Here is a 17,530-nt window from a genome sequence, read left to right as displayed (position 1 = left end):
TCACTAAAGGTTTAAGCCGACTAGTTTAAGTAAGCCAGAGCTCGATTAGTAAAGAAGGTCGAGTTTGGGTTTAATACTTCGAGCTTGATTATGTTATGAGTGAGTGAGTCTAAGTGCCTTGTAATATATAGTAACTTTCTATAATATATAGTTATGATAAAAAAAATAGATAAATATATGTATATTATGTTATAATTAATTACAAATATATGTAAATAGTTATTAAAAAAAGATAGAAACATGACTGAATAAATGAATAAAAATATTTAAACATTTAATAAAATAGCAAATGAGTCGAACTTTAACATGAAAATTATAGACAAGACAATTTCAGTCTTTAAAGTTAGGTGTTAGTGTGGTGTTGCTCCCTTTAAGGTCAAGGGTTCAAGATTCCGTCAAAAACGGATTTTGTGTAACTTAGACATTAAAAAAAAGATAAAAATCTCGAATTTAAGGTGGTTTAAATTCTTTAGAGCTCAAATTTAATTCAACATGTAACATCCTAAATATTCTAATAATAAATAATGAAAGTTGCGTTAAATTGTCGTGTGTTAAATAATATTAACTAGCATCTAATAAGGAAAAGAACATGGACTTGGACTAATTAAGATGGATTAAAGGGAATGGGCCTTAGGTCCATGGCTTTAAGGGATATAAATACCCTCTTAAACCAACCTAAAACCCTAATTCTAATTCCATCTTTCCATATTGCCTACACACTCAAGAACACACACACCACCACACATATACAGCCGCGAGTGAGAAAGGGGTGAAACGGGATCGAGCGAACGTTAGTTTTGGTAGATCTTTGCTATACGAGCCATACACAAGATCTAGAGTCCATAAGCAAGCTAACCGAGACCGAAGAACGCATAAAGGTAAGCCGTTTTACCTTTAAAGTTTACGTTTTTATAAACGTTTAGTCTTGAAACTTGAACCTAGAGTAGGTTGAGTATGAACAAGTATTAAAGTAGCAAACTTGATGATAAAACGAACCTAATGAACCCGTAAGGATAAACGGCTCGTTAAAATGGAACCCTAAGATATAGTTTTGAATGTTTTAATCTTAAAGGTCCAAACTTTATGCGCTTTCGGGTCAAGTTTTATCCGAAAATGAACATTAGAAAGTTTACGGGTTTGGCTAGTATCATATCAAAGGGTTTCACGAAGAAACGGATACGATTAAGGGGTTTAGAGCGAACTGTAGTTGCTGATGGGGAACTTCGCTGCAGGTAAGTTCGCTGCAGCTGGGTTCGCCGAATAAGTTCGCTGGTGGCTAACTTCGCGACCTGCAAGTTTGCTGGTGGCTAACTTCGCTACATGCTAAGTTCGCTTGTATATAACTTCGCTTGTATATAAGTACGCTAACAATTAAGTTCGCCTCATATAAGTTCGCTTGTATATGACTTCGCTTGTATATAAGTTCGCTAAATGTTAAATTCGCTTAATACTAAGTTCGCTGAGGAATGAATTAAAATCCTAGTGAAAAATGTGTTAAGACAGTTAATGTAAATAAAATTTTTCCAAGCTGACCTGACAACTCGACCCCAGCCAGGGGCTCTGCCCCTTGGACCCTGCTAGGGGCTGCCGCCTCTAGAACTCCGCTGCCAGGGGCGCTGCCCCCGGACCCCGTTCGTTGTGGGTAATAACTAAGACTAGAAAGATGATATGAGTAGTGATAGTTAATTGATACGTGTAATTATTATACAGTCAGCCGTGCACAACTGAAGAAAGGGATTACCATTAACGGTGAACGTAACCGCATTCAGGTGAGTTTCTAGCCCCATTTCCTTTATGTTTTCGGGGCTGTGTGCATACTCGATGTGATAGTTAATATACTTACCTTAAATGGTAAGTGTATGCCATGTATGATTTATATGTTAATTATGTACATCTTGAATGTGATTGAAAGCTTGTCGGTACGTGAACGATCTTCGGATATTGCACGTATTGACAAGGGAGGTATGTATATGATAGATGGATGTGAATGATAGATATATGTATGAATGTGTGGGAAGGATTAAAGATGTTATGTATGTTACGGGTATGTAAAGACAGAATGTACGAAGATGAAGAAGTAAGGGATCAGACTCTAATAATATCTGAGATAGACAAGAAAGGGATCAGACCTTAATAATATCTGAGATAGAGAAGTAAAGAGGGATCAGACCCTAATAATATCTGAGATAGACAAAGGAAAGAGGGATCAGACCCTAATAATATATGAGATAGAAAAGGAAGGGATCAGACCCTAATAATATCTGAGATGGAATGGACGGTAAATATATAGTATGAAATTAATAAAGTATGTTTGTGTGTATGTATGAAGTTATGTAATGAAAGTAAAATAGTAACGTAATTATTATGTATCTTCGGATGCATAATTGAAGGTAAGTGTATGTATTGTATGATGTGTGATTAACTACAACTCACTCAGCGTAGCTGACTCTTAGTATGCACGCAGGTTAGTAGAATGAGACAGCTGGCTTGAGTGGGGACACATGGCGGTGGAATAAAGAAGCTGACATCTGAAGATCTATTTGTTAATGTTTTGAACTAAAAGACATGTTTAAGTTATGTTTTAAAGACAAGTTATGAATGTTTGTAATGACCGTTGATGTTTTATGTTATTCCGCGAAAGTTTTAGTTAACTCTGATATTTAGAACTGTGTTTATGAGTAAATCCAACACCAAAGTAAGGTTACTGGTAACGGGGCCTTACACAACATATGTAACAATTAATTAAATTAAAGTTAGAAAGTTCTACCTTTTTAAAAGTGTTACTTTTGTGAACATATGAAAAAATGGTAAAGTTAAAAATATTTTGTTGTCGAACTTACTTCTGTACATGGGAAATTTGATCAAGTGTTTTAACTTTTAAAACGTCCATTTTTAACTTTATGCCACAACTAACATATTAAATTTGATTGTCATATAACAACTTATCCTATATTGATAAATGAGTAAGTTGGGTGTTACACAACCTCTTTTTTAAGTATCCATGTAGAAATTTTTTTGGTTGTCTCCACCACATTTATTCTCAACATTTTATTTTAAGATATTTTTCGGTTCCATATAACAAATATAACATGTCAAATTTCCCAATTTTGAAATTCATTTTATTTTAATATTAATGAAAATTTAATCATGTCATGCTTTTCATTTTTGATAACAATATTTATAAATTCTAAATTTCAAATTTCATATTCAAATCTGCATTCAGTTCTAATAATCAATGAATAACAATTAATTATAAAGTAGACACTAATATAATCTGATAAAATTTTAATATGAATTTTCTAAACAAACTTCTTTTTTACTTACAAGCTTCTATTATAGTTTCCAAATATCATAAGTTCAAAGTTATGTTCGTTAAAATATTTATAATCAAAATGAAGAAATAATAATAACTTTTTATAAGTGATTGAAAAAAAAATGTTTTAATAATTAACATAAAAAAAATTAACTGTCACGTCGAAGTTCATTTTCATAAAAGATATATTTAAACGACTGCATATGTTATAAAATTCACGTTATATTTTATTGAACTCATGTATACTCGAAATATTAACTTTTAGTAATATGACCACTTAAATAGGTCAACTTATTACCATGCCTTTTAAAATGCCATTTTTATAAAAAGTTATCGGTGTATTTAGAATTTTAATCGGTTTTAATAATTATAATTTGCTTTTAATCCGACTTGGTAACTAAAGTTTTTCTATTGGTTATAATTTCTTTTTTTTTTAATAATGGCTCCTAATATACTCCTATGATCCACATAGATGATCGATCACGAATTTCTTGTCGATGTATGTTCAAAATTTGCTCATTATTCCTTGCTTTCGTATAAATTCAAGTCACTGCCACACTTAAATTCAACGTTTAAAAAGAACAGAAAACTAAATATCATATATCGTGATCGCAACGCAAACAATATAAATATAAGTATATAAGAGGATAAATGAGGAGTTGAATGTTTAATTTATATAATTACACACAATTCATAAGTCAAAATTCTTTAGAGAACTCAAATTACATAATTTGTTTTTGTAGTGGAAATACAAATGATAGATCTAAAGAACTCCTTTCGCGATCATATAAATAAATCCTAACAGCTAATAAAGACTAATGATTTACACCATGACTTTTTCTAACAACTCTTACACAAAATAAGTAGACTAAGACATTCACTTATAAAGGGTTTATACATAATATCCCATTTCAATGAAGAGTGAATTCATGTCCTATCGGTAAAGAAGTGTTAGGCAAACGACCTACACATGTGTTTGACAACTCATTAGTTCCAAATGCTTGTTCTGAAATAGCGGATTTGCTGGAAATCATGGGAACACACGCAACGTAACGTATTGGTAGAATATTGTTTTAATATATATTTGCATTACTAATAGTATCTTGTATTTGATGATAGTTACACCTTGGGTACTATTTTCGGCTTTGCATATGCTCTAAAATGAAGTCCTTAGCTAATATGAGTTTAGCTATGTGACTTCTAAGCTAATGTTACTATCTAATTATAAAATAGGGATAACTTCTAAAATTGTCTTTTTTAAAGAGAGAGAATCTCATTGTCCCTCCTTTTTAAAAGATTCTATTAATATCTATTATAAACTCGCCATGATTATTATATTATTAAAATTAAGTTTTACTCATATTTGGTTTTTCTTTTATAACTTTTAAAATGTGAAGTTTTATGAAATTCTGAATATACCATTGAGACGTACTTATTTTTATCTACGCGTCGACATAAATTTTGTTCAAAACCTAGCCGGGTCAAATTTATCTCGAAATATTTAATAAAATTTGACCTGGCTCGATTTTAAGTAAATTTTATGTCAATACATAGATAAACATAAGCACATGTCAAAAGTATATTCGGAATTTATAAAACTTTATATTCGGAATTTATAAAACTTTATACATTAAAAGTTATAAAATAAAACCCAATTATAAGTTTGATTATAATAATATAATATATAACAAACAAACAAAAAACCAAATAGGCCGTGAAAGACGAGTTTGTGGCCTAACTTGTCGTGAAAGACGAGTTTGAGGCCAAAATAGTTGTCAAAGACGAGTTTGAGGCAAAACATGTCGTCAAAGACGAGTTTGAGGCAAAACATGTCTTAATTTCAAAAATGATTTTGTGACGAGTTTCTGTAGGACATTAATAAAATCTTTAAAAAAAAGGACAAACTAGGATTATTTCTCTTTAAGAGCATTCCCAACCCATTCCCTATATTATTGTTGTGACAACCGAGCTTTTTAAGACTAATCATGTGCTAATGTAATCCGTGTTTATTGTGTAATCTCGTATTATGGAAAATAAAATAATAATATTTTAGTCTAAAGACTCTGAATATGAGTATTATATTTTATGGTGTTCAAAAAGTAAAGTTTTGGCGCGTATCGAATATTGCTCAAAACTGACACTGACAACGACCTGGGTAAGGTTAAAAGTCCAAATAAATTCATAAACGTCGGGAATGACCTAAAATAATATAAATTCAGTAAATATATTAATATTAGGTCATAAGTATAATTTTGAATGTTCGATTCGCGATATTTAGAAAATAAGTGAGTAGAAGCCAATACCGCTCAACGTAAAGACCCGAAACCAACCAACTCCAAAAATTTACATCTTTATATGGTTTTGAAGCTAATTTTACAAGGAATTCAGATATGTAATTGGTTTTACATAAAACTAATCATAACTAGTTGTATTTTATAAAATAAGATCAATGGGGTAAATAAAATACATGTTATTAATTAATTAAACAAAAAAATAAAATATTTACACTATACCCCCTAGCCGTCCACCCCTTCACGCTACCCTAACCCATGTTTGCTTTCTCATCACTCTATATACATGCATGTACAACACATAAACCTAGAATTCCACTTGTCCCAACGTTATCACCATATTAATACTCCACCACCACCCCTTTCTCTCCCTCCCTTCCTCCTTCTTGCGGCCGAACCCCCACCCCCAACCCCACACCTTTCTCTCTCACCCATTTTCATATTATTATCCATAACATAATCAAAACCCTAAAATCAAATCAAGAAAGATGGGTTAGAAGCAAAGTTAGGAAGATTCAAGCCTTGAGCATACACTAAGAGACCATCAATCTTACTTTCTTACACCCAGTGGCGAAGCTTGGACATACACGTCGAGAGGGTCGGGCTCAATATGTATAAAAAATTTCATAGACTAGAGGGGGACGGGCTCAAAATTTCGGTCGGAAAAGGGTGAATTTATACCATGTATAAAAATTTTCGGCTGAAAAGGATAAGTTTACACTGTCGAGCGAAAAAAGGAGGCCGGACTCAAAATTTCAATCGGAAACGGGTAAATTTTTATTATGTATAAAAATTTTCGGGCAAAAAGTGGATAAATTTACACTACCGAGCAAAAAACCGAGGGGGCTGGGCTCAAATTTCAATCGAAAATGGATAAATTTACACCATGTATAAAAAATTTCGGCCGAAAAAGGATAACTTTACACTATCGAGAGAAAAAACGGAGGGGGCCGGGGCCACCCCTGGCCCCAACTAAAGCTACGCCATTGCTTACACCTCCCTCTAAACCCAAAGGTAAATCCGAAACCCTAGTTTCATTCTTTAAGTTTTGGATGCAATATACTTGTTCTTGCATCTTAAAAGTGTTCACACAAGTAACCAAACCCTTAAACTCATGTGAAAATGGAAGATTTCAAAGTGTATATGTATGCATGTATGACCCGTGGGTTATGTGTGTGTGTATGTGGAACCCGAATCCACATATACATACACACACATGCATATCACTTCCATATTCATAGTGTTAAGCTTGGTTTGGTGATTTTAAGATCTAAAAGATTAAAAAGGAGATTAAAAGATGAGAATATAAAGAAGTATATAGAGAGAGAGAGCCGTGAGTTAGAGAGAGAGTATGAATATGTATACTTACAAATGTTTAATGTTACATACATATGTGTATTTAGATGATTATGCTTGAATATTGATATGCATGTTAAAGTTTAATAATACATATATGATTCTTGACAAAAATGTTAATATGAAAATAATACAAGATTGGTAATAATATTAACTTAGATATATATTCTTGTTGATAGAAACACATAAACTATACATGCATGTAATCTACTTAAGATTTGTTATGTTTAAATTTGCATTGTTACTAGTAAACTTGTTAATATGATTTTGAAAATGGTTGACATGTATTAATAAAATAATATTGGTTGTTGAAAGACAAGAAAGTAAAAGTATACAAAAAGTTATCATAAAAAGCTAGGATAAATCTTGGAAAAGTAATATTTTGATATAAACAATAAAAATAATAAATAGGCTACAAAAGGAATGGAATAAAATCTAATTTCAGAAGTATATTAAATGTTATAAATCATTAGAATTTAATATCATAAGTATGGTTAATAATGTGTGACATAATAAACTTATGATATGAAATAAACGCATGTTTTTAACTAATAAAATATGATTTTTAAGACATAATATTAATTCTGGAAATTTTATGTTTTTGCATGTTTATAATAATTAGATTTGATGTGATATATAATATACATGCTTTATTTGCTTTAAAATGAGTGTCGAGTACTTAACTAGTCGAAAAATCGGCTTTTTAAAGCTAACCGACAAAGGTTTTAGGAGCTGATATAAAACAGCCCCTAAAACTTAAAAACTCATATACATTACACCATATAATGTGTGTAAAGTTGTCAAGATGATAAAACTTGACAATAAACGAGTCACGTCGCGAAAGACGACGCAAAAACGTTAAAAATGACCATTTTCATTTAAACTAAACCGACAACAAATATATTTTTGCAAACTAAATTATAAAACACATTTACTATAGCTATAAAAACTACATTTTTACTTAAAAAGATTAATTTTTAATAAGAACATTGAACAATTCATCGTTAAACGCTAAACCGATAAAACCGGTAAAATATTACAAATTAACATGAGTGTTGTAATTTTGGAAAGACTTAAATAATTCAGAAAATAAAAAGAGGTTCTACTATAATTACATTTAAATATTAAATTAATAATTAATAAACAATTTTAAGAAAATTTCCTAAGTGTTTTGCTTGCATAATTGATAATAATGTGTATATAAATATACATGCTAATAACATATAAGTATATATATAAAATATATGTGTGTGTGTATATATATATACGTGCTTATGATATATATGTTATGTGCTTGAGTGAATATATATAATATGGACTTAACCAAACCAAAGCCGTCAGTGGGTCGTTGAACGCTTAAACTAATGAACAAGTTAAACATTTTTGGAAAAACTAGTGGTGTGAACACTTTAAGTTGAAAGAACAACTTAAGACTATTGTGGGAATAAATTATTAAAAACGTGTACTAAATGAATAGGACACGAGAAGTGAACGAAAACCGACAGTAACCGTCAAGGTGAGTTTCTCATAAATCCCCACCATTTTTAATTGTTTTAAATGATTTATCAATGTTTTCGGGGAGGAAACACGTTTGTGTCAAAACACATTTTATTATCTTAACAATTGTGATATTGTAAGGGCTTTAGATTTGGCCAACGTGGGTAAGCATGGTCGGGCTGACGGGAATAAGTATTCTCTTGAATAATATTCCAGGAAATTGTGGTGATCGCAGCTGTATAATCATTAACTGTAAAAAGGCATAGAAAAATTGATAGATTTATCGGGTGACGCCCTGCCTACCGACCAGTCGCACTGGTTAAATGTTGGGGGCAAATGTTTTGAATTATTATACGCTTTGATTATAGGTTTAGTAGCATTACATTTGTTATATTCCTTGCTAGTTTATAACTATCACAAATGTTGAAGAATAAAATGTTATTTCGAGAACTATCGTGGTAATACGAAAGGAGTCCATTTGATTTGTCGTTGAGGCGACTATATGATTTTTAAACGACTTTCGTGTAAGTTGGCCTTGATCCCGTGGGATCAGGGTAAAATATAAATATTGATTTGTATGGACAAAATAGTTTCGAAATGAAGAAAGTGAAATTTAATGAAAAAGGACATTTTATATTATTGAGAACTCACCAACCTTTGCATTGACGTATATTTTAAACGTGTTTTTCAGGTAAAGGAAAACTTGGCGCTTCGTGAAGAAAACGTGGGAAAATGCGGGATTCTAGGTCCCAACAGCTGGACATAATGTTTTAAAATAATGTGTACTCTGATAACTTGAAACAAACTTGTGTTTTCAGTAATAAATGTCCAACTTGTACATTAATGACGTGTGTTTAAATATTGTATGGCTAATCGGCGTCTGTCACCACTCGAACGTCTTAATTAAGACTTCCGCTGCTAAGTTAAGTTTTCGGGGTGTGACAATTGTGAGGAGAGTTTGTAAATTATAGGGTAATGTTTGAGTGGTTGTGAGTATAAGTTATAGGGTGAAGAGAAAAGGTAGTGATTTTTTGTAAATTTGGGGAAACTTTGTTTGTCCTTATTTATTTTTTAATATTTGTTGAATTGGTTGTGAGTAGATGGGAGAGAAAACTGTAATGATAAAGGTATAAAGTAATATTATTTAATTGAACAGGAAAGAGAAATGTAGTGTTTTGTAGTGTAATTATAAAGATGGGGATGAAGATCCGGATGAGAATGCTCTAAGAGGAATATTTTAGGAATTTCCCTTAGAAATAATTATTCTAACCATTAGGGGGAAAGCTCTTTAGGATCAGGGTGTCCCAGGCCTCCCTATTTTTGAGCAGTAGTGTTAAGTGACTTTTTTTCATCCAAAAATTTGTATACATGGTGCAAATACCCGTTTTTCGTTGAAATTTTAAGCCCACCCCCCTCGTTTAAGATTTTTTAAAATACATTTTGAGTCCGCCGTTGGGCTGAACCAAGCCGTCCAAGCTTCGTTAATGCTAACCATTATCTAGAACTACTTGAAGTACGTGCTTTAAATAGGAAGAGTTGATGGCAACGACATTCAACGTGCAAGACATAAATAACAATTAACAAGTATAATTTTCCTTGTCATCAAAGAGGAACACATGGAATGATGGAAATAAGTCACGAGGTAACAAATGTATTTAAGTATTTAACAAAAATTAAGCCAATTATAATTTACACATTCCTAATCTTTTAATTCTTGAAACATATGTGATAATATTATGTGTGAAAATGACATGCTTGACTTTAGAAACATGGAGCTTGCTTGTTGATTGGTTAAAACTTTAAAAACATATTAATACAAACTTGAGAAAATGATGTTGGCATAAATTGAAATCTTGACGCTTAATGATAAACTCATAAAAAACTGAGACACATGCACTATATGTAAATTAACTCTCATGATTTGACATGACAATACTAAAATTCACGCATGAAACTGAAATTTAGAGAACTGAAAAAACATATAGAAAATTATAAGGTGAAATTTTAGGTGTTAAAAATATTATTTTGTATAGATTTGCATTTTTTGGCTATATATTTGTAGCTTTAAAGCACCTTTAGTGTGCTTATATTTGTAACAAAATTTTAATGTGTTTTATATTAGAACTTAAAATGTTGGTTGCATAAATATATTAAGCAACATGTATAAATATAGTGTAATATGTATAATTTATTGATTTGTTGTATGTATGGGATAAAAGTTAAGAATTACGGCTCTTTTTATACTCTGATTATTAACCGTTTTTGTTTTTTTTTTGCCACGTCCCTATTGAATTAGGAAAATATGATTTTAATCAAATACAAATTAAATTAACGCTCTAAGTGTACAAATTAAGTAGTGCAATTATATAAAAATATAGCGTAATTACAGTATAGTGTAATTAAAACATAGTGTAATTACTTACATAATTATATAGTTACACTACTTGATTCGCACACTTAGCTCACTTTTTTAGTTTGTATGTTAACTTTCCCCAAGTATATATATACCGATAGATATATGTAACTTTTCATATCATTTTGACTTGAACTGATAAATATAACATAAGGGTATAATGTTGATAAGTATTTTAAAAGTAAATATTCTAAAGAATTTGTTTCCGAAAGAATGTGAAAGCTTCTTTTAAACCAAGCGATGTACAAATACAAAAAGCTTTTCTTTTCACTTCCGTATATGATGTTGAGCGTTGACATCTCACAAAAATGATTGGTTCTAGTGTTTTGTCTAGTTGTAACTATCTCACTGGTTCGCAACTGGGCCCACGGAGCAACAAAATAGAGTGTTGCACCACATGTATTTGTCAACACAAAGGAATCTGCCGCAGGAGATCAGTTTTGCTACGCCACTGGTTAAAATCATTTGTGCTGGGAACACTTGTTTAGCTTGATTGAAAAACTGAAAAGGTCATTATTATTTTGGTTAAATAAATGATAAAAATCATTATTCTTGTGATTTTCTCAAGTAACAAACAACGTACAAATCAATATGTAAATAATCAAAATATCCCATATGTACACTAGTAGAGGAAGAAGAAACATCAAATAATTAATCCATGCTCATAACAACAAAATCATGATGGTCAGAAGAACTAGAAGCAATAAGTCATGCAAACCGTAATCAAGTAACACTACAAAACACAGGGCTTTCACTCAGCGACAGACACGGTGAAATAACTCATTATCTTCTTCATTCTTTAGGCTTTTAGGACTTCAATCTTTTGGGCTAACCCATCAACCTCCACTTCTTCCTGCACAAATTAGCACTTCAATTTACAACTGCAAAATCTCCTTCTACTATACTTTTACTTTTATTTTACTCGTTTAAGCGGTTAGAGATAAAATATAACTTTCCATGACCCATGCATACCTGAATGGGTCGAACCAGTAGATAAAATTAAATAGTAAATAATAATTAAAGATAAAAATTACCTGGGAATTTGTTGTTCCTTGGTTACCTATACATTTGGAGGCACTGATACTGGAACTCTTTAATAAGCTACGAGCACTCGCGGGTCCATCTTGGTCAGCTTCACTTTCTGACTGGCCCTTTGGGCTATCGTGTGTTGTAGCATCCGAAGTTTTCAGCATCATTTTCTTGAGCCGCAGATGCTCCGGAATTCGGTGCAGGAACTCTTTCCCTATAGAGAAATCATTATAGTTATGTACACACACACATATATAACTTTCTTCTATGTGCAATATGTCCAAAACAGAATGGTCATCGACTTTTAAGTTTTGCAAACAATTCAATCCAATGAGAGCATGCCATGTCTGATTGTACCTTTGCGTTAGATTTTCGTTAACAAGAAAGTCAATGGGCATTTTGGTAATTTTATTAGTCAACTTACCTTGGGAGTGAGACATGCTGCCTTTGCAGGGGTGGGGTGCTACGTTTTCCGCCTCTACCAAAATTCTCCTCCAAATGTGCAAATTGTCGCTTAAACCGGTCAACACCACTATTAAACATTATAAAAGAAAACACATCACTAAGTGAGAATATTAAACAGAAAATGTTACACATTAGCAAAAATAAAAGATCATATGTTTTCAGTAAATATAGAAGTTATTATCACCTTGGGTACAAAAAGCTAGTTTGTTCTCCACCACGTAAATATTCCTGAAGCATTTGAGGATGATACTCTAGAATCTGATATATAACAAGACCATTGTTAACAACTAACAAGCATTGCATAAAAGCCTAATCATGTGCCTGCATACCTCTCGATATATCAACTCCCTAACATCATCTTTTGCCAGTTTTTTCCTTTCAAATTCAAATTCAAGTTTTGATATCGCGTGAGTTGATGGTTCCTGTTCCACATTAGCCAACCCTTGAAAGTAAGGATCCGACAGCACCTGTAAAAACATATCATTAACAACAAACACCAATTGGAACTCAATCTTGAAAAAAAAATCAAGATACCTCTTCAGCTGAGGGACGATCTTTTGGGTCAAACGATAGCAGGCGTTCAAGTAGGCTAAGTGCCAATGGATCAGCATTAGGAAATTTGTGTGTAAAAGGAACAGGCGGTTTCTTACGCATATTATTAAGATATCTTCTAGCTTTTTCATTGCGAATCTGCATTAACACCATTTGTATAATTAGATTAATGATTTGATTTTAAGCCCGTTTTGACCAGTAAGAAGTTAAAGGGGTATGTCAATTGACCCGTGCAATAGATTCAGTGGAAGGAGTGCCAAGCAAATCAGTCATGAGATCCAGTTGATGCACCACTTTCCTTCCGGGAAATATCGGTCTTCCTAAAAGCATTTCAGCAAATATGCATCCAATGCTCCATATATCAACGCCAGGTGTGTACTGCAATAATAATCCTGCACCAATCTCAGGTCATTTAGAACGAGCATAAACCATTGGTCTCTAATTACACGAGACAAGAAATTTGACATACCGTCCAAAAGAATGTTTTTGGGTTTTAAATCTCGGTGAAACACATTTGCTGCAAAATGCAATAATATAAGTAATAATATTAATAACTATTAGAAACGTGCACACAATCATATGAAGAAAAAGACCTGTACAAGAAGTAACGATGATGCTGAGGTGTCAAATCATCATTGGCCTTGATAACTTGGTGAAGATCACATTCCATTAGTTCAAAAACAACATAACTATCCTTAAACTCTCTTCTAGAAGGCGGAAGCATGATATGTTTAATTTGTACAACATCAGGATGTTTGAGCAAGCGAAGGAGTTTGATTTCTCTAAGGATCCGTGTGGCATCAGATACATGTTCAAAAACATCATTAATCTTCTTGATAGCAACCTTTTCGCCTGTATATCAATCGCAGACGCCACAACACCATAACTTCCTTTGCCTATAACTTCTTGAACTTGGTACCTGCTTGCCTCACCATACTCTGTGAAGAACTCTGCTTCAAGCTGAGTAAACATAACAACAAAAGTACGCACATTTTATTATATATCCCATCTCAGATATTGATAACATTATAAAATTCTTTATTGCATTACTATAGACATTACAAGGAAACCTTAATAAACCTAATGACACCGTAGGCTCAATACTAGAAACCCTGATACGATATGCATTCCAATAGATACCTTTGATAATGCAAATGAGGTTGAAAGTGATTCTATTGTGTTAATCGTATTCAATTGTATTTATTTGTCTTAAAGGAGGAGAAGTAGCGGCTGCGCCGCGTTGAGGCACTTCTTCGACGGTTCCCGTACGCCCGGCCTGCCGGCCCGCTCTGAAGAATTCATGGGTCGGCGGGCGGGCGAGACAGAATGGGCGGGCACTACTAACCAAGACAAGCCCAGTTCCCGCCGATAGGCGCTGGTAGCATCAAATCAAAAAGTGTGAGACATTAGGTTACAATGTCAATATAAGGCTGTTCACAGTTGAGCTAGGGCAAGCTCAGGCTCAGTTTAAAAAATCATTTTATCAAAACATAACTGAAGATACAGTATTCAAACATTCGATTTGTGACTTCTATCAACAAAAGATAAAGCGATCGAAACCGATTTGAATCAACAAAATAACATAAACTCATTAGAAACAACAAAATATTTAAAAGTCATTGAACAAAATATCATAAACGGCTTATTTATACGTACATATACACATATATAATAAACTAAAGTAATCGTAAATTAATGCAAGCCAAACCGAGTCGAACTAATGAGTGAGCCACCCTCAGCTCAGGCTTGGCACGTTTACAAAACGAGCCAGCTCGGTTTCAAACCAAGCCAATTGAAGCAAGCTTTTTCCGAGCGAGCAGGAGCTTTTTGGACAGCCCTAATCCTATTGATTTATAATCATCAATAGTGAGACTTAACTATATATAGTTTTATTGTTGTGCAGGTGGGACATCACACGTTCGCCAACAAAATCGCCAACTATAGATTTCATATGGGGCCAAATGATGTAGTCATCTTTCAGATCAACAACCAGTACCAAGTCATCCACTTAATTATAAACTTTTATATATCTTTCGAGATCCAGGTTATAAATCAGTAAAAAAAAAAAGTCAACAATCAGTCAATCATGTCATAAAAACTCTTCTCATAAGTCCTAATTACCTGCAAACACTTATGTTTCTTTAATATAAGTTTATATGCAACTAATGTGTTACTTATGATTGATAATCGTCTAAACCCTTAAATAAATCACTGCATGCATTAAAAAGTAGACTTAAGGGCAAGTTTCAACCTGTTTTACGTGACCCATGTGACCAACATGTAACTAAATGCAATTCAAGTTAACCCATTTGTAAGTAAATGTGTCTGATATGCAACCCGTTTGACCCATTAATGGAGTACTTACGTTTACCAACATCTTGTAATAATATCAGCAATGGCGGGACCCACGCCATCAGGAACTTCAAGATGGTGATGCTGAAACCCAACAGCACCAACTTGCATCGGGTTCATTCCACCCCACGGTTGTTGCAACGTGCATAGCTCCCATAAAATGACTCCAAAGCTGTAAACATCACACCTGCAATGCATTGCCTCAATCATCATAACACAAAATAAAACAAAATACATTTTTTCCCTTCTTATACAAGAAAATAAATTATTTACATAAGAGAGTAAAAAATACCAACTTTTCATCTGAAGGCTCGCTTCGTAGGACCTCCGGAGCCATCCATTCTGCCTGAAAAAATCATATGCAACCACATTGAATTGTCAATATAAATCATGCAACTTTAATACAAAAAATTATGTTCGTATTTAGTTAATATGATTACAATCGTTAAAGAAGTATGATCCAACAAACACATACCGTCCCTGCAGTAGACCTTGATGAGAGAAACGTGCTGCTCTTCATTCTTGACAACCCAAAATCACCAACCTGATGAAATGATAAAAAAAATATAATAACATATATTTAAAATAAGAAATTCTGTCTTAATCGAGTATCACAAGGCTGGTATGGTACCTTTACAACCCAGTTTTTATCAACAAGGAGATTTGGTGACTTCAAATCACGGTGAACTATAACTGGCGTGCAATGGTGCAGATAATTCATGCCACGGGCCTTAAAGTTAAATTTTACAAAATACACAACAGAGTATTATATTATATTTTATACAAGAAAAAAATCAAAAGGTTGCAGAAAATAGCATACAGCATGAAGGGCTATCCTCAAACGCCGTCTAATGTCAAGTTGATTGTTGGGCCGGTGGATTAGTCTATACAAACTACCTCTGCAAAAGATGATAATAATATATGTCTCATTACCATGCCTACAAACATGCAAGATGATCTTGAAAATTATATAATATAATATTACAGTTTACCTAGGTAGAAATTCGGTAACAATTGAAAGATGTGGAGCGCGTGTGACAGCTCCCATGAAGAGTACCACGTTGGGATGCCTAACTCTTTTAATGATGCCCACCTTCACATCAAAGAACAAACAGTAAGGACATATATGGTTTAATTAAATTAGCATACTCACATTGATTGAATTAAACTGATTAAACTAAATTAACATGCGAATACGCCTTTATATATTGCAATCGTTAGAGAGAGCAGATTATACCTCACTTCTGAATTCCTCAAGGGATTCAACCGTTACTTGTTGGTCTAGAAACCTTTTAACAGCAACTTCCTGAAAATTTAAATGATCCACACATAATATAACACGACCCAATAGTGAGAAATGTTAAATAACTATTCAAAACAAAAGGTAGCGAAATTCGAACACACGTGAAACCATTATGAAATTAACTTACAGTTCCATGCCAATCACCACGATACACCTCACCATACGATCCTGCAACATAGAGACAGTTATTAATGGGCTTATTCTTAGGAGGCAATACCATTAACTAACAACCAAGTTTTACAAATATTAAAATTTGGTCTCTTTGTTTTATAACACTTTTTGTCACTAGCATTGAAAAAATATTAATACTCATTAAAATTAGGAGGCAATACCATTAACTAACAACCAAATTTTACAAATATTCTAAGTTGAAGAGGCATGTTTGCAAACGTTAAAACTTTATGAGTCACACTTTCTAACATTAGTGACCAGAAAATATGCAGTACCTTAGAACAGTGAAAATATGCAAAATTAACAAGATAGATCAGTAGTACCTAATCCAATACGTTCACCCAAGGTAATTTCCTCCCATGCAATCTCACAATCTGCCACGTCATCAAGCGAGACTTCCGAATTCAAACTATCTGCCACATCATTCTCACCTGCTTGCAAATTACCAAATTGCCCTTCCCCATCCCTTCTTTGACCATCCACAAAATTAGGCTTGTCTATACTATCAGAACTGAGATATTTAACTTCTTCTCCGGGAAGCAAAGACAAAATTTTTTCATTAATATCTTAGACAACCTCATTTAAAAGTGCAAGTATGACCCTTTCTTGAAAATATGAAATATCGTTAAATTTTTCCAATAATGTTGGATATACAAAATCAATCAGATCAGATGAATCACCAATCAAAAGATCATTTGGTATACCTATAATGACGTTGTTGTATTTATAAAATGCAAATGTTGTATTTATAAATAAATGATAATTTTATATGAATTATAAGACATCAT

The 17,530-nt window shown here is 32.8% G+C and overlaps 1 protein-coding gene and 1 pseudogene across 2 annotated transcripts; both read right to left on the bottom strand.

Moving 5' to 3' along the window:
• Positions 1 to 11,651: 11,651 nt before the first annotated feature.
• On the bottom strand, positions 11,652 to 13,888 carry LOC143571875 (mitogen-activated protein kinase 9-like; annotated as a pseudogene). Its single transcript, XR_013142172.1, has 8 exons — positions 13,472 to 13,888; positions 13,145 to 13,433; positions 12,899 to 13,054; positions 12,694 to 12,831; positions 12,549 to 12,622; positions 12,324 to 12,431; positions 11,905 to 12,113; positions 11,652 to 11,723 (listed from the first exon to the last, which is right to left on the bottom strand). The product of XR_013142172.1 is annotated as a mitogen-activated protein kinase 9-like (transcript).
• A 1,502-nt stretch (positions 13,889 to 15,390) lies between these two features.
• Positions 15,391 to 16,865, bottom strand: LOC143571870 (putative serine/threonine-protein kinase SIS8). Its single transcript, XM_077057183.1, has 8 exons — positions 16,699 to 16,865; positions 16,506 to 16,574; positions 16,261 to 16,361; positions 16,089 to 16,167; positions 15,900 to 15,998; positions 15,744 to 15,812; positions 15,561 to 15,614; positions 15,391 to 15,455 (listed from the first exon to the last, which is right to left on the bottom strand). The coding sequence occupies exons 1-8, from the start codon at positions 16,789 to 16,791 to the stop codon at positions 15,450 to 15,452; spliced, it is 570 nt and encodes a 189-aa protein (XP_076913298.1). The 5' UTR covers positions 16,792 to 16,865; the 3' UTR covers positions 15,391 to 15,449.
• Between the last annotated feature and the right edge of the window lie 665 nt (positions 16,866 to 17,530).

Source organism: Bidens hawaiensis, unplaced genomic scaffold (assembly GCF_021521415.1).
Source record: "Bidens hawaiensis isolate Kalapana, Puna unplaced genomic scaffold, B.hawaiensis_p1.1 tig00025597_1, whole genome shotgun sequence".
NCBI classification, from domain to species: domain Eukaryota; kingdom Viridiplantae; phylum Streptophyta; class Magnoliopsida; order Asterales; family Asteraceae; genus Bidens; species Bidens hawaiensis.
The sequence above is the reverse complement of the archived record's forward strand: the minus strand, read 5'-3'. Positions and strand labels throughout refer to the sequence as shown.

What these genes read in the sequence shown, in the direction of transcription:
- LOC143571870 (XM_077057183.1), bottom strand. Translation starts at nt 16,791, where the DNA reads ATGGTATTGCCTCCTAAGAATAAGCCCATTAATAACTGTCTCTATGTT. An exon ending in GTGGTGATTGGCATGGAACT is followed by an intron (nt 16,575 to 16,698) that starts GTAAGTTAATTT and finishes TTAAATTTTCAG; the next exon opens with GAAGTTGCTGTTAAAAGGTT. An exon ending in TGAGGATAGCCCTTCATGCT is followed by an intron (nt 15,999 to 16,088) that starts GTATGCTATTTT and finishes TTTAACTTTAAG; the next exon opens with GCCCGTGGCATGAATTATCT.